Source organism: Aplidium turbinatum, chromosome 15, assembly GCF_918807975.1.
Source record: "Aplidium turbinatum chromosome 15, kaAplTurb1.1, whole genome shotgun sequence".
NCBI lineage: Eukaryota > Metazoa > Chordata > Ascidiacea > Aplousobranchia > Polyclinidae > Aplidium > Aplidium turbinatum.
This window is the reverse complement of record NC_137486.1, coordinates 16,326,502-16,349,283: the sequence shown is the minus strand read 5'-3', so window position 1 is coordinate 16,349,283 and position 22,782 is coordinate 16,326,502. Positions and strand designations below refer to the sequence as shown.

Here is a 22,782-nt window from a genome sequence, read left to right as displayed (position 1 = left end):
AGGTTAACCCTTTGAGGACCGCTGGGATTGGACCACACGTGTCCCATGCACTTAGCCGATTACACCGCAATTAACTAAAAAACTTGCCACTGTTAATACCCCCACTGCTAACCCCCTAATACCTAGTAGGCCTATTGGATGTTTATCCTTCCAAAAAAAAAATTGGAAACTCTGAATCATTTTTCTTAGTGTTATTTCAATTTGAAAACAGTGAAGAGTTGAGGCTACAAGTGCGTTTTTTTCCCTTCAAATTTGCGAAGCATATTTATTTACATTTGTCCAAGCTCGAGTCGAAATTTGCAAAATAGTTCCCGGAAAATTTTTCAAACTACGAATGGATTCGTGATCCTTTCATAGTAGCAAATCCGGCAAATTTTTGGATTCAATGAATGACGATTATACAGGTTTGGTGAAGAAAGCACTACGAATTATTATCCCATTCGCTACGTCGTATTTATGTGAAGCAAAATTTTCTGCCTTGGCGGTGATAAAACCAAATATCGATCACGAATAAACAGTGAAAGAAAAATGCGGGTTGCAATTTCAAAAATTTCCCAAGATTCAATGAACTTTGTGAAAACAAACAAGCCCACACGTCACATTAAATAATATGCATTGCTTTTTGTTGTTGTATCAATAAACAAAACTTTAATCATAAGTTTCTTCATTTACTTTTATTTGCTGGTGCGTCGCAAGTCCAGAAAACTTTTCCAGAGGCGTTGCAACAAAAAAAAGTTTGAGAACCACTGCATTAACCCAATGAAGTAATGCAGTCAGGCATTTCAAAGTCAGAAGATGACTCTAACAAGGAGCGTAGTCAGCACAATTTTTTTTTAGGATGGCAAACAAGTATTTTTGCACATGTGAGTCAGCCCGGCAGCAAGTTACCGAAAGCGGAGCACCTACAGGGGGTGCGGGGGGGCTTTCCCAGAAAAATTCGAAGAAAATACAATAAAATTGCGCATTCTAAGAGTACTTTCATCCTAAACTAATAGCATAATTTTGTCAACTGATGCTATGACAGAGTGTGAAATTTTGATTTAAAATATTTCGTTGGAGGCAATTGCCCCATTTTTCTCTACTCTGACTACACCCCTGGCTCTAGCTCATGACATCAGGGAAATGAATCTAGCAGCGACAACAAAGCTCCTATAGCTCAGTTGGTTAGCGCGTGACTTCGTGAATGAAGAAGATTCATGATCAAGCGGCGCTGGTTCGACTCTGGGGTGTGCGCTTGAGCAACGCTTTCTAAGGACTGCTCTCCATTCAGCTGCGCCTAATGAATGGAATAATTTCCTGGCAACAACACTTCAACAATCAGAAACTTCACTCTGTCAATCTCGGCAACCGGCCCTGCGTCAAGAGCCTTTACAAGTATGCGAAACTATCAAGAATAAACAACTATCAAGGCTTTGTCAGTGATAATAAGTAGGAGTCCATAGGTTCATTACAAGCTGAAATTTTTCATGAAGGTCATAAATCACGTTGTTAAAAGAAGTGAAGCGCAAATGCCAAATATTTTCAGTTTTTACAGCATTTGCAATGCTAAAAGCGTAAATTTAACCAAGAAAAACAACTATTCTCAAAAATAGACAAGCTTTCACGATCTAAAATAATATAATCAAACTAGCCTACAGCAGTTGAAACTTTAATGAGGGCATGCTGCAGACCTGCATTGAAAAGCATAATTTGAATGTGGCTATACGAGTAATTAACGAACGTTATGTGGCGCTAAAGATCATTTTTAAAAATTAGATTTTATGTCAACCGGCTCACGATGCAGGCCAAATTGTTTATTTTAGGAGTGGACAATATTTGCTCACCAATCCCTTTTGGGGTCCGTGAATACATTGGGTTTAAGAAAAAGTAGCCTGCTGTACTTGGATAAATAAATTGCCGTGCTTAATAGCTTTGTGAACATTGTGGGAAATTGCTGGACAGTTTGACAACTCACATTATAGACTACATGTAGTCGAGTGATGAGAGATTCTACTTAATGACATTCAGAAGTGCACCGGATCGACGTTGTCTTTCGAGAGCGTGGCGACTGTGCCTTTGGCAAGGCACTTTACTTAAGATCAGGTTGAAAGTAGACACGAACGTTGATTTCTTCTTTCATTTCTGACCATTTAATCTAAGTCTTTCACCACTTTTCATAACCTTGAATACGACCAAAAATTAAAATCGGTTTTTCAAAAACAAGTTTGTCACATTGACAAGATTGCCACTAGTGACCTCTTTCGTAGATTTGAGTTTTTTATTTTTACACATACAAGTTCTGTACAGGAAAATGTTTGGTGTAAGTTACTGGGAAAAGTTGTAGCTTAGAAAAATTTGCAGTATAAACTTTCTTGGAAATAGGTTTTTACGAAGATTCTTCTAACTGCTAAACCAGCAATTAAGTATTCACAAGCAATTTGGTGCTTGCTAATGAAGCTGCTAGCGTGATTGTTTTCCACGTCACGCTTCATTGCACAGAGCTGCGGGGAAAGGTCTATTGATTTATTTTCACATTTTTCACATTCCCTCCCTAGTGTTAGAGAAGTTTCAAACATCACGCGTGCGTTGCATCCGTTGTAATAGGAAACGCTTTTTGCCTTTTCAGTGCTGCGGTTTACAAAGTTACACAATCAACATTTTTTGTTGTTGACGCCTTTATATCTTTCAGGTGTGATTGTTTAGTTAATTCTTCACAAACTGGTGTTATATTTCACAATCTTCAAAAGACAAATGGAAACACGATAGCTTTTACTGTTTACCTTCGCAAACGTAACTACCAGTTGAAAACTTGCTCAAACTCCTTGAAAAAGGAAGACACAAAACATATTCTCTTCCATAATCAATTAGAGTTTTGACTGAACCCAATCAGACCTTTTTTACACAGACTCAGCGTTTGCAGACTTTGAAAAAAGACTGGTTTGCCGGCTGGGACACGTTGTTGCAATAATAATAATGTTATGGTTTATGTATTGTCGCTCTGCAACTAGGCTACTGATGTCTTTCAGCAACAAAGCTCATTTTAAATTTTATTCTGGTTTACGATGTCACCACATTATTACCTGACATTGCTACCTCAATGTGTTATGCAGGAAAGAACACAATCGGTACCGTTTCTAAAGTATTTGGTACAACCAGACCTGGAATCGATTTCAGATTTACCAGCAAGCCGAAGACGATACTCCTCGGCCACTGAGCTGCTGCTTACATGAAGTTTGGCTGGAATGTAATTTTACTTGTAAATGAAATTTTTCTACTCTACAGTAAAATACAATTTCTACTGATTGAAAGTGTTTCATTTTCATGCCGATGCAAACATAATCAGGTGTCCATTCACATTCGCTTGGATTGGTGGTAATTTTTGTCAATAGCAGCAATGGTTTTAGTGGCATAACATTTGGTTGAAGTCATATTTGCGATAGCACGAAGCGCAGCTGTTTGTCGTGTCAAATGAAAACTTGAAAAAGGACAAGAAAGCGATTACTTATGGGCCAAAGCAATTGCTGACAGATGCTTTGATAATGAAGTCCCAGCCATGCTCGAAGCGGTTGTGAACACAATTCGACATTCTTTCCCACGCTTTTCAAGCCAACCCCACGTTTCAGGCCATAGCTCCTCCTTTGGTTGTTAAGAAAATCCATCATTCCAACGGCAATTAGGCTGAGAATCATTCTTCCAAAAATTCCAAAGATACAATAGATGGAGAAACATTCTTCCGAAAAAGCTAATGACACAAACAAAAGAATTTGTAAGATAAAAGCTTCAAGTCAACTGTTCATTCACTTGCGACAGACACGTGTCATCGAGCGGTTAGTGATGTACGTGAACAGAAGACCATGTGGCTCATGGCAACAATGTGACGACGGGGTCTCGGCTAATTTACTACAACCGAAAAAGGTTGTCATTGACAGTGGATTAAACCATGTCTCCAAATTTTATGCTGCAACCCAGTTAGAATGTTTTTTTGATTTGCAAACGTTAAATTAATGCAAAAAGGGGGCGGTTTTTGGAACTGGAAAGTATACGAAACATTGACATTCAGCACAGATTTAAAAATATGTTTTTTTCAATGCAAGCCTATCCTGGTCAAAACTGCCATTTTAAAATCATGAAACCATAAAAATGTGTGAAATTATTTAACTATGCATTGTTTACCAGGGGCTTGTCAAAATAAAAAGTGTTAAAATTGCCAAATTATTTTAACAGCCATGTCTACGACAGGGTGAAATTGTCAGCGCATGTCAGTGGTGCCAAGCTAAACTTGATTGATGGTTTGAAGCCATGCAAGAATTGAAAATGATCTCCTATAGCAGCATGTTTTAAAATCATTCAACTTTTCGCTGTCGACTGCGTAACCGAGTGGTGAGAACCTTTGCGTGACGCTCGAAGGACGCTGGTTTGACACCGCCCAAGAGCATGTGGTGCTTTAATGCGCGTTTATGTAACGTTTGCTTTTTGTGTCAATATTAGTTAGTTTTAGTTATTCAAAGCCTTCATCGACAGAATCATTCATAATCATGACAATATTGTCATATTTTCATAACCTGACAGTGACCGGTTATGTTTGCACTAAAGTCCTTCTCGGTCAGCGAATCAGTTTTCTTGTATTTTTGGTACCTTTTTATGTCTATAGTGAAGACGAAGAAAACTTTACTTCCAAGGGCTACTCTGGGCAAATTCAATAACCTCGAGGAATTTAATAACCTAAAAATAAAAACACAAAACAACTGCACTTGGAATTCGGCACTAACAAAAGTAAGGTGGCAAGTCCTTCTTTCGGCCGCGTGTATTTTTAGCAAACACAGCAACTTTGTTTACCCTAATATACCTTAGGTAGGCCTAGCTGTAAACGGTATTATTGACATCCTCCTTAACCGGGTGTCGAACCAGGTTTGTATAAGAGCATAATCCCATCAGTCACCTCTCTGCAGTAAAGTGCAGTAAATATATTCGAGACGTTACGTCATTTCGTCATAAGCTATTCACTCTGAAGATGCATATTGTTATGGTGGGTGAAACGTCAGTGAAGTAACGCATATACATTTCTACTGTTACTTTTCATATTTCAAATGAATATCTATGTCTAGAGAAGTAGCCTAACGTTTCATAAAATGGTAATAGAAGTGGTAGAAGATTGGTGGGTTATTAAATAATTTTCTGGTGAAAGCGCTTCAGCTGGTTTTACTGTAAATAAAACAAGTTTTTATATTAAAACAGGTAGCGTTCCTTTGTGTAAAAAAGGACGATTTAAAGTTGGGTGTTGGTTAGTCGTACCGATACAACAACCATCTTTTAAAATCTACAAGAAAGTATTTGCTGTGGAATAGCATTCTCTCAGATTTCACATAGCTTCTCGGATGAGCTTAGCCAGCCTATTACAGAAAGAAATCCTTTGTGTTTTAATTATAACAACCGAGTCAGGTGAAGGGCACCAAATTTCCCATGCGCTTCACAATGAAGTCTCCACAATGACATGAAACTTTATCCAGTCTGTTTTTATTTTCACAAGCATAAGGATATAAGTAAGCTGCTCAAGTCTTCCGCCTTTTGTTTTTGTGGCCAGTCCGCTTATACGAAGATTCCATTGATGAATAGATGTTGCCACGCGCGTTTCAAGTAACACGGTGCCACGAAAACCGCTGTATCCTTTTTGTTTAGTAGGCTACATTTCTAAAAATGTTGATTGTTCTGAGCGTATGAAATAAGATATGGAAGACTTCATGTCTCACTGACACCTGGGTAATTCAATTAATTTTACATTCATAATCACTGTGCACAAAATACCTTCCACCTTTCTTGATACAACGGTTATCAAGACTCAAATTGGAATTGAGGTAACCTCTAAATAACTGGACAATCTGTGAATTATTATTGGGAACTTTCGTTTAGATGCAATAACTTACTGCCGTGGTCAGTTTTGAATTCATAAAATATTCTTATTTAATATAAACACCTCATAACCCATAACTAGTAAGAACAGTTTTTTTTTAGAGTTAACCAGTGATTTAAAGTCTACCTTTCGACATGTCTGCTTTGCTGCTGCAGGTTTAGTGATGTCTTGCGTATTCTTTATGACAAACTGGAAGTCACAATTGACGTGTTTCCATTTTATTTTTTCGTGATTTCATTCTTGAAACTCTTATTTGCTAAGCGCAAATAGCAAAATAATGAAAAACAAATGCAAAGCAAAAAACAAAAGAACGATTAGACACAAAAGTTTTATTTAGAAAAGGCCCCGAAAAAAGGACCAGAGTTAAAAACAATAACTTAACTTTAAAACACGAGAAAGCACGAATGAAAAACAGCTCTATTCTAATGGCATTCAGTGATGCAAGGTCATCAATCAATTCAAACGTATTGACGATACGTTATTTGTTGCTAACAAAGATAGAAGTGATGTCACAATCATACAGGAAAACGTTCTCATGCCAATACAGTCGCAGTGACATTGGTCGCTTTTTTTACAAACATAAAATACGAATTTTTAACACTAAAGTTTTGATGAAACGTCAAATGGCTTTCGCAGAAAAAGCAGCTAATTTAAATTTTTAATTCAAAGGTAGTCTGTCCTTATCAAACGGCAAACAACTTTTCGTTCATTTTAGTTCATGCAAGAAGTGTAGTCTAATTCACTTTGGTTTGTTACGAATAAGCCACTTTCCATCACAATTACTGCAGCAAGACGGAAAAAAGGCAGTTAAGAAAATGAAACAAAAATATCACCAAAAGCTTCGTCAAGAAGCATGTCGAAATAATACACAAGAAGTTGTACGTCAAAAATTTACGGTTTCACCCATTAAGAGCAAGGGCTTACTTAACAGGAAGTGTTCTATAAACTTTAAAAAAAAAACTCTCAATCAAAATAACTCACAATAAAGAAGTTAGAAAAATATAACCTTTCACAATGTAAAATATATCTACAACTAGTGTACGAGCGTTTACCATGGTCTCCACACAGGCTCGAAGTCGTTATCGCTTTCTACAGACGATGATAAAGGCGAGTAAGATCTTTCCATCGGACAAGACTTAACTACATCTGTCTGGTTTGGAGAATGTTCTTCGGAGGGTGAGGACTCAAATTTGCAAGGGTAGTCTTCGCTTGCCGGAAAAGCAGAGTTTTGTATTTGCTCCGTTTCTGGATCGGACTGTGGAGAATTACTTGAAGGAAAAGGTTTCGGAATCATAAGAAAACTTCCTTTGATGTTGTGTTGCCTATAAGAGGCATCGAAAGAACGCTTTCTTGGTGCTGCAGCTGGTGATGCGTGAGCGGAAGACAATGGAGGAGATGCAAGATCTGAGGATGAAAATGAACACCCACTGTTATGTCGCGAGTGGTGTGTTCCACCTTCTGATGAAGAACGGAATTCTTGATTGGAAAAAGTTTCGATAGATTCTTGAGAATTGAATGGGGAGCGAGAAAGACCTTGTGGCACCACGGGTCTTCCTTGAGACATTGCTGCTGCTGCAGCCACCATTGCTTGTTGCATTTTAGTATTCCTTGCAACTTGGATCTGGACAGGAGAAATAGCGCTCACAGCAGGAACCGGAGGACCAGTAGTTAAAAGTGGTGGGCCTTGAATTTGTCCCATCATACCAGAAGGATTGGGATGTTGTGGGATAGCTTGACCAAGATGATTCATCAGCCTAACAAGAAAATATTGTTTCAGAAATTACATTATTAAAACTTTCATTTAGCTATTCAAGTTTATAGAATTATAGTTCCAGAATGAAAGGTTGTCACTAAACTTTTCATTAAAATTTTTCTTTGACTTTCCTAATGATCCAAAGGGGTCCGTATTGTGATAAAATAGGCTAGTTGAAAAAAAGAGAAGAATACCAAAAGAAAAGAACTTGAAATTGTCAATTCAGTGTGGTACGCTCTACTATTATTTTCTTAAACAACTCCTGTATGTTTGTTTTTTCTTGAAATTATTTAACATTTACCTCGTTTTCATGTTTGCATGAATGTTTTCATTAGAGCTTTCAAGATAATGAGGGACTTCACTTTTACGTTCCATAAATCCTCCTCTGTACTTGTTGACAACATGTGGGTCAAGTGGCATGGAGGAACCTATTCGCTGTCGTTGAATTCCACGGAGATAACGAACAGTCATTTCCAATATGTCAGCCTTCTCCAATTTTGAATGACATGTGCTTTGCTATAAACAAAAGTAACGAGTTTTAAAATTGCATATCTCAAAAAGCTAACGCTGATTGTCATGCCATCTGGAATATGGCACAGCAAAAGGCCAAGTAAAATAGTGAAAATCAATCAGCTTTGGCTATCATGATATGAACAAACGATGCTTAGAATTTTTATGATTGTTAACGATAATTCAAGTTAACATAGTTGAATACTCTTGTAATGCTGTTAATAGCTTATATACTGTACGTGTACACCCTCGCTGTGCAAAAGAGTTTCGTAAACTAGTTGCAAACTCATTCTCAACTATTATGAATCTCAATGCTTGGACAGTGCAACACTCAGTATAAATCAAGTTTAACTGAGAAAAAATAAAAATGAAAAACAAATCCGACTTACGTCTTTTCTCAGAGCGTTCAACAAAATAGATTTCAACTCATTCAAACTTTTGTTAATTCTTTCCCTGCGTCGTTTTTCCATTAACGGTTTGGACGCCTAAAGAATAAAACAACGTAAATATAAATAATGTATTTGATAAAGATAAAGAAACGCTTCAACAGCAATACGAATAAGTCATACCAACATTTTTTAGGCCACTTCACAAATCACTCGTTTTTGCATAAAAAAAAAAATTAATTGTACTCACTCTTCTGTCATTTTTGATCGCGGAGCCAGATGACACTAGATTGTGAACATTTGCAGAGTGTGGTGCCATAACTGTCTTCATTTATTTGCTTTTAAAACAAGGAATTTCACAAATCGAAGAACTTGAGCCAGCAGCTTTCGGTGAGGATTATCCAATGGTTTCAACTGTCTCGCGAATAAATACGCGATTCGTCAATAAAATTACAACAATTGGTCTGAAATGAACATATAGCTTTGGTAAATCAAAAGCATACAACTAAAGGTAATTATACCACCTCAGTTTGATTTATTTAAGAAATTTCTGACTTTAAATTTATGCACCTCTGAAACTGATTTATTGTTTATTTTATAACATCAACAGTTCTAAAGATACTAGAGCAATAACTCTAGCAATTGCTGAAAAGTTTTGACAAGTATTCTTGCAACTTAAGTTTCTCATGATGCCAAGTCATTGACCAAGTCAAAATGTCATTAACCAACTTTTGCAGCTCTGCTAAACAAATGATTTGGGAGTTTGCCTGCACCGCTAATCTTTCAACCTTTTTATTTACAAAACAAATTTCATGGTCTAACTTTACTAAATTTTAGAACTTCTATTATGACGGTTATCCATGCTCAGACTTAAACATTCCCAACGAAATGGCCAATGTGAAGAGAATCTAATAAATAAATAGAGAGAGCTCGTTTTTCTCACCAAAAGAAAAAGAGCGAAATGACACTGATGATTGAATGGCGGCGGCTAGAGAGGATACTTGTCACGGTTGCTGTGCGAAAGCAGTCAATTGAGTGTTCCCACGGTCCTTGAACAGTAATCAACTCAAGTGTAAACACTGAAGTACGATCGGACGCGTGCGACCTAACCCATGCCGCTGTTCTTTTTCTGCTCGTTCGTTTTTTTGTTATGATTCTACGTTTAAACACGTTTCATCAACACAAACGGCTTGCGACTTCTATCCAGAACGTTCATTCCATCCGCTTATTACGCATGGGTCGCGAAGCACGAGCACTTACAGCCAGACACGAGGCGCGAGTCGGTTTTGTGTCGCCTGCGCAAAACTTTGCTTTGATTTAATGTGCTATAACCCAGAAATTACGTCACTTCAGTTGGGCAAACAATTAAAATTTACTGGCAACCCGCACTGGTGACGGTTGTTCTCCAGCCAGCAAATGTTTTTCTTCTGTTGATTGATTCAACTTCTGTAAACGCTGAATTGATAAAAGGACATTTTTGGCTGGAGTGATCACAAAACAAACAGTATTTATCAAACACTTGTTTTTTGAGAAGTCAATGTACAAAAAAAGAGACTGGAAAACTTAATTTCAAACATTTACTGAAATAAAATTTTCATCAGATTACATGCATGTATGGATACAGCAATTCTAGTAATTCCAAAATAACAGTAGGCTACCACGTATAGGCAAAACACGTGTCTATCGCTGTCAATTCTTTCTACAAATCGGCTGCCGAGAAACACCACGTATAGATATTGCATTCCAGCTAAAAAAACGCCTGGTTTCACATTGCTTCAACATTGGCAGACAACTTCGATAAAAATTAGTTGCTTTATTTAAAAACAGAAAACAGAAGAATATCATTGAATAATATGAGATGTTCTACTGGTGCAAATTAAGCTAAACTATCACAAGATGTAGGCTATAGAGTGACAATCTGCTTTTATTCCGACGTTTCGTCAATCATGTTGAATTAGTGTTTTGAAATTGTGCAATGTTTTCAAAAAACCTTGTATTTTTTATTTTTGAACATCAATATTTATTTATAGGTGTCTTATTAAAATAAATTTTAGGTTAGAAACATTTTCGCGTAATTTTAGTATTTACACTTTCAAAATAGAATTAAAAAAACTCAGCCATTATCTAATGAACCAACAATTACCAATCGTTCATCACATGGTCATTTTAGAAGACTTTCTTATTAATAGTTTACGTATTGTGTTTGTTTAACAAAACGTTTTCACGTAAAATGGTTTTACTCCAACGTTTATTTTCATTCAATTTAGGAGAAAAGTTTTGCAACACGATAGAGTTGTATTTAAACGAATTTGCTGGCATTTCAAGTTTTTAATTGAATAAAACACAGTAATTTGAACCTAATTGGAGTAGAACTCAATGTATTTATGTGCCTTGGTCTTTGATCCTGCTTATTTGTTTATTATTTTAAAACAACTTGCTTAGTTTAATTCTGGCGTGTTTTTTTACAAAACATAACCCTACAGAATTAAACCAAATTTCTTCGAGAGATCTAATGATTTGTTAAACAGTTCTTTATTACAACTTATGATAAAACAGAGCAAAATTTACCAAATTTGTTCATTAAAGAAATAGCACAGAGTATCGCATTAAATTTGTAAAATTTAATTTTACACAAATCTGTTACGAACTTGATAATTTCACATATTGAAATCAAAATAGTCACTTCAATATTTTACTTTTATTAACTGATCAACTTACTGACTGTATGTTTTTAGCAAGATGATAATCAAAAACATTTGGCCTATGTTAAGCAGTAATGTTGTGTAGGCATAATATATATCATACTTTTATTGCAGGTACTTGGAATGAAATCTACTTCTAAAGTGAAGGAATAAACAGAATTAGCAATATAATCGTTAGCAATCTGCATGACATTTAAAAAGACTACTTTCTGGCAGTAGATGTTAAGATTTTCTTTAAACTAGCCAGACTACACCACATTAACGATTCTTTATTGTTTATGAGAAGGACGTTTCCCAGCGAAAAATTGTGCGGATTATGAGATAAATGAAGCCTGCAGTCATGCTCGCTTAACTTCCCATATACTTTGCAGGTGTTCAGCGACACGTAAAATTTTAAAAGATTCATATTAATTATGCATGAGCATTTTTAACTGTGGGAAAATGCAACAAGCCAATTTGCTATCAATTCATTTCTCACCGATATGATAAAACCTGTTATCAGCATCCAGCGAAGTTGAAGAAGTGAGTAATGCGTTTTATCACTTTTGTTTGCTCCAAAGTTCCGATGGTTGTTGGTCAATCATGTGATGTCAAGCCAACATGTGCTTGCTCAAGACAATTTGCAAAAGTGATAAAATCAAATAGCGCTTTGACGTCCGATTGTAAGCAAATAGACTGAAAGCAATGCTGCTGACATCACACCGTGAGAAACTCCAAATTAATTGACGTCTTTCGCCACAAAAGGATTAATTGTGTTCTCCAGGGTTGCTATGACTTGCCATGGATGTTCAAATTAAATTGGTTTGAAATATCATTGAATGTCAAAAGCTACATTGCAATAAATCAAACAGAAATTCGCTAGCGGTTGGGTTGGTTTTTTCCGCCACTCGCTTTTTGCCCCTCTACGTTTTTACATGACTTCTTGGCACACAGCTTTGAAAAGCTTTCATTATCAAAGAAGATCTGTCCATGAGCCGAATACTTGGTTGAATTTTGTTTATGATGAAAATCAAACGTGTTTTTATATTTGGATGTGCCTTAAAAGTTCCTAATTTGAAAATGCAAAACTTTTTGCTTCTTAAAACGTTTCTATCATTTTTGTACTAACTCGGTAACGGCAACTTATATAGGCCATAGAAAAAGGCGTAATGTTAGTTCGTTTTATTTTTGTCTGCACTATACTGAAACAATATAAATATTTCAATACATTCAGAATAGGCCTACAAGTAGGCCTACATGTATTTAAAAGATACTTTTAGTGAGTTCTTCTATCATTCGTTACCCACATTTCTAAATTTAAAAGTAAACAATTGGATTAGCCAGGTCATGCATTGACTTAGTTCAAAAGTCGAAACAGTACATTTTGGTACGGTATGACAAGTTGATCTTAATGTATTTTTATCAAAGAAAATTGGTTTGAAAATATATAAACATACAATCAAATGTAAAATTCAATTAACAGGCTTTTTTAAAAGAACAATATTGACATTTTTTTCAATGACTTTTGCTAATATTTTTTTAGTGGAAAATGGACACATAGATCTGATTGTTTGTTTTACAAAAGCAATATATAGAAATAGCTAAATCTATTTCAATACTAATGTTAAGTTCAAATATACACACAGTCACTGCTTCCCCTTAAAGTCCTTTAATTACAGGTGTAATGTTAGTTTGAGCACACCAGTTGCTAGAAGATAACCAAATTAAACAATGTGTATATATCGTTTACTTTAGATTTTAGATTAAATTGAAATTTTAAGACAAAAACGCACAAGCGCTTGTTTCTTTGCATAACATTTCTGTTTGCTGAAAGACATCGATAGTTTCTGATTTGCAAACTATGAGCCTTTTCTGACTTGGTAAATGCTATTTTGCATTCATCAAATGCTGGAATTTGCACAATCTAATCTCTTAGTGTAATTTATTAAAAATTGATTTCGAAAACTCCGATATTATCAACACCCGGGACTTTGACTACAAATCCCGAATCAACACGCACAAAAATTCTGTTTTAAATAGATGGTTACATAATATTAAAATTAAAATCAAAAACAGCAAGCCTAAATCTTAAACTGGTGTTCTGCCACGATTTTCAACAATATACTGGTACGAAATTCAAGAAATACATAAACATATATCATCCATCAAGTAAATTGCAACAGTTCAACAGGACGAATACAAAGAAAAACGCAATTTCTTACTTGTCATGAATTCAGAACTGAAGTTTAGGTGAGAGGTGACCAGGGCCGTAGCCAGACCGCAGAGCAAGGGGGGGCCGAAAAAATTTGAATGATTTTGGCATTTTAACCTCTTAAACACCGGTATCCACAAAAATTGCAATATGTCAGTTTAGTGTTAAGACCAGTAGCGTAGCCAGGAATTTTGAAAGGAGAGGTTTTGACGACTGGCGGGCGAAGCCCGACGGCGTGTTCACCTAAGACGACACCCAGCGACGGGGGGTCTGGGGGGCCTCCCCCAGAAAATTTTGAAAAATTACTTTGAATTTGGTGCAATCTGAGAGCATTTTCAACAAAAATGTGGGTATGAATATTCCTGTAAAATGGTGCTGTCAGGTGGCATAGCAAAAGGATAAGATCATGTTTTCTTCAGCATTTTTCGGAAATAAAGCTAAGTCTCTATGTTTTCTTGTTGCTAATTCCTGGCTGAGATGTTTGAATGTTAGGTATTGGCACAACTCGCTCTTTTAATGCAGTTTTGTTTAAAATTAGGCACATTTTTTTAGACTGAAAGCATCATGCTCAAGCATAAAGAGACTGGAAGCATCATTCTCAATATCGTGACGTCACACGCGTGCCAAAGGGGGGGGGGTTGTAACCCCCCCCCCTTTGGCTACGCCACTGGTTAAGACCAACACTGGTCTCTTATCACGGCAACCATATTACAATGACCAACATAACAAAGCAATTGTTGACTTGTTGTATAAATAGCGGTACTTGTTACGAGCAAAAACTTTAACTGGCTCGAAGAAGCTAGTGCCGAGGATTTTGATATATATGATTACATTCCGCCTATACAACCGTGAGCTAGTCTATTGCAATTGCAGTCGCGGATGTTTGGATGCAAGCCGTCTCACAAACAAGTCTAAATCGATAGATTTCGATACAGAATGTTCAAAAGCCATAAGCACTAAGTTTGCCTGTCTTGGTTGTAACATGCTCCGTCTAGTGGGAGCGTCAGCCCTTGTTCACACTGAGAATCCACACTCACAAACGGCAGTGCTAGATTCAAATGTAGCAATATCTGCTGCAAGGTTGAACACTTCACAGATCAGAAAACTAGAAACAAAATTTATTTACACTGATTGGATTGAAGAAAAAAAATAAACACTGCTTAACTGCACAAATTTGGTTTATCACTGCACAGATTGGTTATCATTGACCCTTAGAATTAAGTATGGTGTAAGTAATGGGTATGAATTAAGTATGGTAAGTAATGGGTATGAATTAAGTATGAATTAAGTATGGTAAGTATTTAAGAATGGTAAGAATTAAGTATAGCCTAATTTGTACCGGTTTGTAGGCCTGCTGGAAATCCATTCCCTCTTTGTTAGGTTATCATTCTTTCCCAAAACATTTTTATTTTACACAGTTTCTGACAATTTTTTTACCAACCTAACACGTGTTGGCCTTGGTTGAATTGAACCTGTTGAGGTTGCCAAAGGAGGAGTTAGGGGGGGGGGGCGAAATTGTTTAATCATCATAGCTGTTAACTAAACAAAACAATTGTAGTTAATTGGGCCAGTTGGAGCTGTGCAACGGGAAAATGGGCAAAATCATTATAATTGCAGCTGTTGCTCAAGAATGTTGGGATTTTGCCAGGGGGGGCGAAATTTTTTTCAGGGGGGGGCGAGGCCCCCCTGGCCCCCGGCTGGCTACGGGCCTGGAGGTGACATACTCCGATCACGAACATACACCTCAAATAGAAAACGGAATAGGCTACCACCAGTTGAGTAAGATCATAAGTACAGCCAAGTGGATAATTTTTCTGATGTATACCAATCGGTATGTTTTATTTAAAACCACAAAGATTGATTATGATGCTGCCAAACCATATACAAATTTGACCGATGTTTTTTATCACTTTTATGCTTAGAACAGAGAAACTTTTATTGATTGATAGGTGGGTCAGTGTTTCGTTAAGGAATAATTAAATGAATGACTCGCTATTTCGATTTGTAATAAAATGATTCACACCTTGCTGTTTTTTTCTAGTGATGCTTAAACTACTTTGAGTTTGGAGAACAATCCCATTATGAGTTTTAAATGTTGGCTCAGCACATCACTATGAAATCAACCAAGACAGTTTATGGGTTTAAAAACTATGCGTAGGTCATGGACTACATACTTTGGATGACATCATTTCCTATTTCTCACGCGGGTAACTACTCAGGTATTAGTAGCATTCTAAAATAAGTTACAAAAGCTCTGCTATTACTCGGATTACTGTTAAACACTTTTTAGAAGTGACAATAAATCTTACTCTTGCTTGAATCTTAGCAAAGGCAAAGGGTTCAAGGTAATAATGTACTCGACTGCATAGGCCTATGGCTGCGCTGACAGCACCTGCTTTGTGAAGCGCTGAGAGCAACGCAAATCTGTGATTGATACAGCGCCATAAGAAGTCACATAATATTTTTTTTTTATAAAACTCACACCTTTCAGCGGTCAAGCGACATTGAAAGCAAAACATTATCATTGTGTTGTTGTTTGATCCTCTTCTGGGATTGTTAGTGATGATGATGTGCAGATTGATAACAGCATCAGAAATCCAATTTTATTAGTCAATCAAAGAGAAGGATTAAGTCAGATTTAGATTGCAAATAAATGTGAAAGTTTTTAATGAAACGACAAAAAGAAAAGGTCTGGAAATTGTCGAAATCGAAACCTTTCTTTCGTGTGTTTGATGTTTATGCAATTTCTTATCACAAACAACACAATTCCAATTTACAACAAAGAGCAAAAATTAACAGCTTCTGCATAACGTCACTTCATGTTTACACACGGATTTGCTGCTGAAATGAGTTTAATTTTCAAACCTTGTTCTCTTTCTTTCAAACAAGACTGTCTTTTGATGGGATTGGGCATTTTAGATCAATTTGATAATAATTATTGAGTCACCAGGGGTTTTTGCGATATAGCGGTAATTTATGGCTAAATGTTCCCAAATGGTAGAGGGGCACGAGTGGGAGGCACACTGTTGCCCATACATATAAAACATCTAAACTGGTCCTCTTTATTTACATTAAAAGTGTGGCCTGTGAACCTCACAAACAAGTTGCGTTTCCCTCTTGGCACACTCCTAAAGTTACACCACTTCCAACTGGCTTAAAACTTCTTTCCAATGCTCTTTTTTTGGCGAATTAAAATAATAAAAGGGTGCTAGTTTTTGCATTTACTTAGTCAGAAAGCTGTTACCCCATGTCCTCTGACTGTTACGCCCCTGACTAAGTAAATGTACAGCGTTTAAGTGATATTTTTATACCAACTTAGTAATAAATTCGTAAAATATGACCTTAAAATTCACTTAGAAATTTTTTGTTTGTTTTTACTTCGTGCATGAGTTTGACCCATCAAATAAGGCATGAAATATTAAATGCGACTAACATTAAAATAAATTATTGATATTCTGAAAACTAGTGCACTTTGAAATTATGTTTTTGTTTTTCGGAATTTACGTATTTGGGGCGAAAGGAAAGTGTCATCAAAAATATGAAAACTGGGGTTGCATGTAGCCGTCACCCACGGAATAAGTTGTAGTAGGCCGGGAAGTAGCACATTTGGGTCTCAACAAAACGTAAACAGACCTATCGGGCTTGTGCTTCTGTCACAACCTCACCTATTCATTTCCACAATCAATAACAACGATACCCTGGAGTTCAACGTCGTATGGCGATTTCATGAGCTCCGTTTGAATGTGAAGTGTTAGTGATTTTTAGTCAGTTTTTGAAGGTATTTTGGGGCACTGTGGTTTAGCCAGCGGGTTGTGCAGTTCCTTGGGTGGTAAAAAGAAAGACCCTAATGATTCACACGACGCGAGTATGAACTTGACCTAACAACGTTTGACCTCGAGTTTGTTTGAATCATGTTATTTTGAACGTTTTGTTGCTTTGATGTTGTTGAAAATTGCCAAAGACACAGCCACATGCTCTTAAGCGGTGTCGAACCGGCGCCCTTTCAGACGTCGAACAAATACTCTCGCCACTCGGCCATGCAGTCTACAATTTCAGTAAGAAGTAGCTTTTTTCAGAATGCTGTCAAAAGAAGCCAAGTTTTCCTTAATAGTACAATAATTCTTTTTTTTCTAAAAGAATAATAGCCAAAGCTTTTCGTCTTTCAAGGAGATGCTTGCGTTGGCACGCGCAAGCCGAACAAAGCTTCTTGTTGAGTGAAAGTTAATCGCGCGTGATTGAAACTTGCACTTTCCCACACAACGTCCCATACAAGAGCACACACACGTTGACATGCACGCAGGAGTGACAGAAAACTTGCTCACACATTTTTGATAAGAATTATGCACGATGGTGTGTCATGTCCTTCTGTTTCTGACTACTGATGTTTTAGTGACATCGGAAGCTCCCACTTTCGCATATTGACTGTTGAGTTCGAAACAACAAACAAAAAAAACACTAAAAGCAAAAAAAGAAGGAGTTCGTATAAGAAAAACGTTGATATATTAAATGAAGCTAAACTGTTTGATCAATATCAATACGTTTGTAAATTCTTGGAAAAAAGCTTGAAATAAATGCTTTATCACAAACTGATGGCACATGGAAGGTGGACAAACTATTTAAAAATTGATGCCCTTGCAATTTTCAGAGAACTTCTTTAAATTGTGCAGTTTTATTTCAGCATCATAACGCTGATGGTCGTTGATGATGGGGAATGTAACCACTCTCTAGTTCGCCGTGACGTAACTAATAACGCTGATGTGGACATTTTTTCCTTGGTGTCAGCGCTTGTCAATACTACGATGTATCTTTGAATCATGTAACATGAATCAGTTTTGCAACATTGTTAAAGCTGATTCCATAATATTGAAAACGTTAAGGAAACACTAAATATCCATGGTTTAAAACCGTCAATTAATCGGATAATGATTTTTGTATTTTACTTTTTAAAAAAGCAGTTCACTTCCATTGAACTCTAGTCTAGGGCTCTAGGCTATATAACGAATGGGTAAATTTCAGCTACAGCGTTTTTGTTTTCATTTTTATGAGAAGTCATAGACATTGGAAAAGTGACTAGCAACCGTCGACGAATTTCATTAAAAAATGTATTCCTAATTTTGGTGATGAAAATATGGTGACCCTTCAAATATTCTTTTTACAAAACTGAGTTTCGACCAGGCAAGTCAGCTGCGCTGAGCTATACATCAACATTTATAGAAGATTGGAGAATGAGAAATAACATTTTTGAACGTTGGTGAACTAATTATGTGTTGCAAGTCGCACTGCGCGTGCTGTTTGTGTTATATTATAAACAACAATCATCATTCTCTGGTAACAGCTTGTATTGCTTCTAATTGTCTAGAAACACATCATTAACTCAAACAGTGTGAAATCTCCCACGCCTACACTGCTTTCTTTAAATGTTTAATTACAGTTTAAAAGCAAATTATTTGTCTTAGTTTATCATCAGATAGATTATGACGTTGCTGAAAGCGTGACGTCAGGTCAGTCATGGTTCAATGGTTATCACAAGGAGGTTGACAAAATGATTCACTATCGACCAAATTTTTACCTTTGTAAAGGCGTAGAATTTTGTAAAGAGACAACTTGGATAGAGGACAAAATCACGTTTAATAGTGAGCTGAATGTACAGATTTGGCCCATATTTGCTTATAGGATATTTAGCGTCCAAAGAGAGGCATGTGTGTAGGTGGCCAATAGGCTTCTTGGGGCTAAGCATATATTTCAATCTGCCACAAACTCCAAATTCATGACGCTGTTCTATGTTACCCTAATTTCAAGCTCAAAACCTCGTGCGTACAATATTGCCGCGGAGAATCTCATGTAAGCTGTTTTTATTCTTCATGTTTAGACATTGAGTTACATAGTAGCTTTAGTTGAAATGAATCTCCATAATGTAACCTTATGCTTGGATATCTGCATGGGAAATGGCTTACCAATTTTCAAACGATTGGGAGTTTCGCTTTAACACGATCAAAGCAGCCAATTGCGTATTTGCCATTGGTTTCGTTATTCACATATCCGGGCTCAACTCAGGTTTGGTGACTCTCGTAGTTTTTGAATCGAATCCAACTGCATATGTGGCACAAAAATAAATATATATATATATACAACTGCAGACAGACTTATATCAAATATAGTTGTCGTAATTCGCTTTGTTTGGCTTTTTGCTTGGCATTGAGCTCTTTTTGTAGCATTAATAGTATTTATTGTAGAACTGCAGACACACTTATATGTATGGTGTGAAAGTTCATCCACTGCCCAGTGCCCAGTGGCCTTCGATACTTTTTCTTTTTTACGGCTAATTTGCATTTTAGTTTTGAGGTAGGCAATGTAAAAATTTTCTTTGTTAATGCTTCTGCTTGCCGACAATAGTCTTACGCTTATTCAAAGTACGCTATCTTTCATTTTTCCAAGGATTTTAAAATTTAGACTTTTTAGATCTCAGGAAAAAAACTACGATGGCACAAAATTATAAAAGCTGTTCAATCGGTAAAACTCCCGATTAGAAACTACTAACTTGGAAAATACCTATCAGGAAAATATCCATTCAGAAAATATCCCTTCTAGAAAAATAATACTTTTCAATTGGAATATATTCTGTATGGATTTTTATCTACATTTGTTTGATTTGGTTGAATTCACATGGCTCAAAAAACCAATTTCGTCAGAAGAAACTGTATCGTGAACAGGGCTGTGGATTTGGGTAAAAAATATGCGACTCTGATTCCTCGATTTATGACTGTTCGGCTCCGACTTTAGTGTTGCCAGATTTTTGGGGTATCAGATTTTTTTAAATTTTTGCCATTTTCAGTTTTTTTCAAAATTAATTTTACTTTACAAACGGCAAATTTCACAAAAACTGACAAAAACAAACACTTCAATTTTCTGACAAAGTGTCAAAGCACAGTACAGAGAACAAAAAATAACATTCTGAAACAAGATTGTGAAATTTTTTTTTTATTGTTTATTGTTTTGTATCAAGCCAGCCACTTTTTAACGACCCCGGACATGCCAAAATTCTTCTCCCTATACTCCACAGCCCTGATCGTGAGTCATCAGATAACGCTGACATTTGATTTTTGGTAGAGAAACGAGTTCCCTCACATAACAGCATTCTAACCAGCGAACCAGTTGGTTGCAGCGTTGAATCAACATAAAGTGAAGTAATTTGCAGATTAGGTTGAAATGGCTCAATTTGTTAAAAACGACCAGAGATATAATTTCAATAGTAATCACATTTGCCAATACTGTAATTAATTGATAATGAAAGTATAAAATTTATTGACTACCTTCAAATAAAACTCTTTTATGTTTTCATGGCTGACATTGAGTGACCTAGCTTATAGGTTATCAATTCTGACAAACAAAATAAACTCTAGCAACAGGGGACATTCTCGATGACCTCTGAAAACACTCCTTGCGGAAGTGTTCTTGAAACATGACTTGGAAACTAAAAACTTTATTGTTTCTATTTGACTGCTGAGTTGACAAAAATGTAATGCTGCAAAGACGTTTTTGTAAATCTAGCCGTAACGTTTCGCGGCCGATCGTGTGAAAATACGTCTTGATTCGGATTTAAAAAGTAAAAGTCCTATCGAGGTTTGTCTTTCACAGGAGTGTGGATATTTAATATCACACGAATGCCAAGATGGTCCATTCCCACGCCCCAATCGCCGAAGTTCGTCCAACGAAGTGATACATTATCCACTCGGGTAGATTTAAACTTTGAAAAACACGTTTAATCTTCGACAATCTTGAGTTCTTATCTCTACAGCTGTAAGCTTACCTACGTCAAGATACGAAGCAATCACTGCCTAGAAAATACTTACATTTCCAATGGATCATTTGCTCATTCTGATAAAATCCTTTTTCAGAATTCTGCTGATGTGACTCTTAAAAATTTATTCAACACTAGAGATGCAAATATAACTATACACTACAGTATTTGTATACACTCAATAAATACATACAACGAGAAATTACGAATGGTTATGACAATCGTTTATGTATTAATACCGGAACAACGAATGTCTCTTGCATGCGGCAACAAGTAAAATGGCAAATCAGGAAAGCATTCTTCTAGCGTTCAAAAACTCAAAATTCAATTTCACGATCATCTGAAGCATTTAGCTCAAACATCATGGAACTAAATTGTTTTGAGTATACAACTGACGGGCACATGCTAAAATGGTGGAGTTTGTTTCAACTCCAGGGGGTCCGTATAATAGTAAACGAGGCCACCTGTCTTCATTCATGAAACGCTAGATAGTTTTCAAAATATCTTCATGAGATATAAGCTTTCAAGCTTTTTAGATTTTTTTTTTAAACTCCAAATTCAAACGTGGCGTGTTGTCAAAAACTTTTTACGGAGCCTAATTGAACACTTGTAACATGGTTGTTCTATGGCAGGCAACTGTATCACTGGGTCCACTTGCCAATATAAGTCATTAATTACTGGACATAACTAACACTAAAAAGTAACGCATTTTAAATAAACTTACAACACTTGGTGGCAGAAGGTTAGCAGATACAGTACTACAAATGTATTTTACATCAAGATCTATTTGCGGAAAAATTAAAATACAATAAACCTCTTGACAAAGTTTATTAGAACTACAAATGAAATGGAATTTCTCCATGCAGAAAAGTTTCCAAGACCACATCGACTGCTTGCAGACTCAACACTGCCCACTTGTGACGATCCTTTCAACGACTCTGCTGAAAATAAAGGTAATGTTACTCTCGGAACATTGCACGTGTTAATGTATTGTGCTAGTGGCCGCAATTTTTGACAGGGCATGTAGGTTATTAACGTGCTACTGCGACTGTTTATCGATATCTTCCGTAGAGACTATGATTAAGTCTAACAAAAACGATCAAGATTTCATGTTCAAAAATGTGTGCATCAAATGCTAACTTTGTTAACTGAATACTGAAAAGTTTGGGGGTTCATCAGAACAATTATCGCTTCTAGCACTAGTAGCAACGTTCATCTGATGAAAGTAAAAGCAATGACAAGCAGGCTGATTTATTCCTTCACACACGTTTTGCGCACCATGACAATGCAAACTTGTTTGTTTTGTTTTTCAAAAATTTTGTTTCTGACCAGTTAGTTCTGTGATCTTCTTTTAGCTTTTAGCTTCGTTATTGTCTTGACACGCAGCCTTCATTTGTATTTGAACATAGTTGGAAACGTTCTTGTAATTTAATTTTGTCTCGAAGTTTTGTTGGTCTCCACTGCTTTGAATTAATGTTTAATGTTGGAATTTTTTACATAATATAACGTGGAAAGTAACCGCTCACAGGTCTTTTGGCCAACCTTTACGATAATG

The 22,782-nt window shown here is 36.4% G+C and overlaps 1 protein-coding gene across 1 annotated transcript; it reads right to left on the bottom strand.

Moving 5' to 3' along the window:
* Window positions 1-6,089: 6,089 nt before the first annotated feature.
* Window positions 6,090-8,996, bottom strand: LOC145784481 (uncharacterized). Its single transcript, XM_082596306.1, has 4 exons — window positions 8,787-8,996; window positions 8,540-8,635; window positions 7,942-8,156; window positions 6,090-7,641 (listed from the first exon to the last, which is right to left on the bottom strand). Exons 1-4 carry the CDS (start codon window positions 8,865-8,867, stop codon window positions 6,936-6,938), a joined length of 1,098 nt encoding a protein of 365 aa, XP_082452432.1. The 5' UTR covers window positions 8,868-8,996; the 3' UTR covers window positions 6,090-6,935.
* Window positions 8,997-22,782: the final 13,786 nt, after the last annotated feature.

Coding starts and splice junctions, on each gene's coding strand:
- LOC145784481 (XM_082596306.1), bottom strand. CDS start 8,867: ATGAAGACAGTTATGGCACCACACTCTGCAAATGTTCACAATCTAGTG. Junction 8,636..8,786: donor CGATCAAAAATGACAGAAGA/GTGAGTACAATT, acceptor TTTATTCTTTAG/GCGTCCAAACCGTTAATGGA. Junction 7,642..7,941: donor CATGCAAACATGAAAACGAG/GTAAATGTTAAA, acceptor TTTTCTTGTTAG/GCTGATGAATCATCTTGGTC.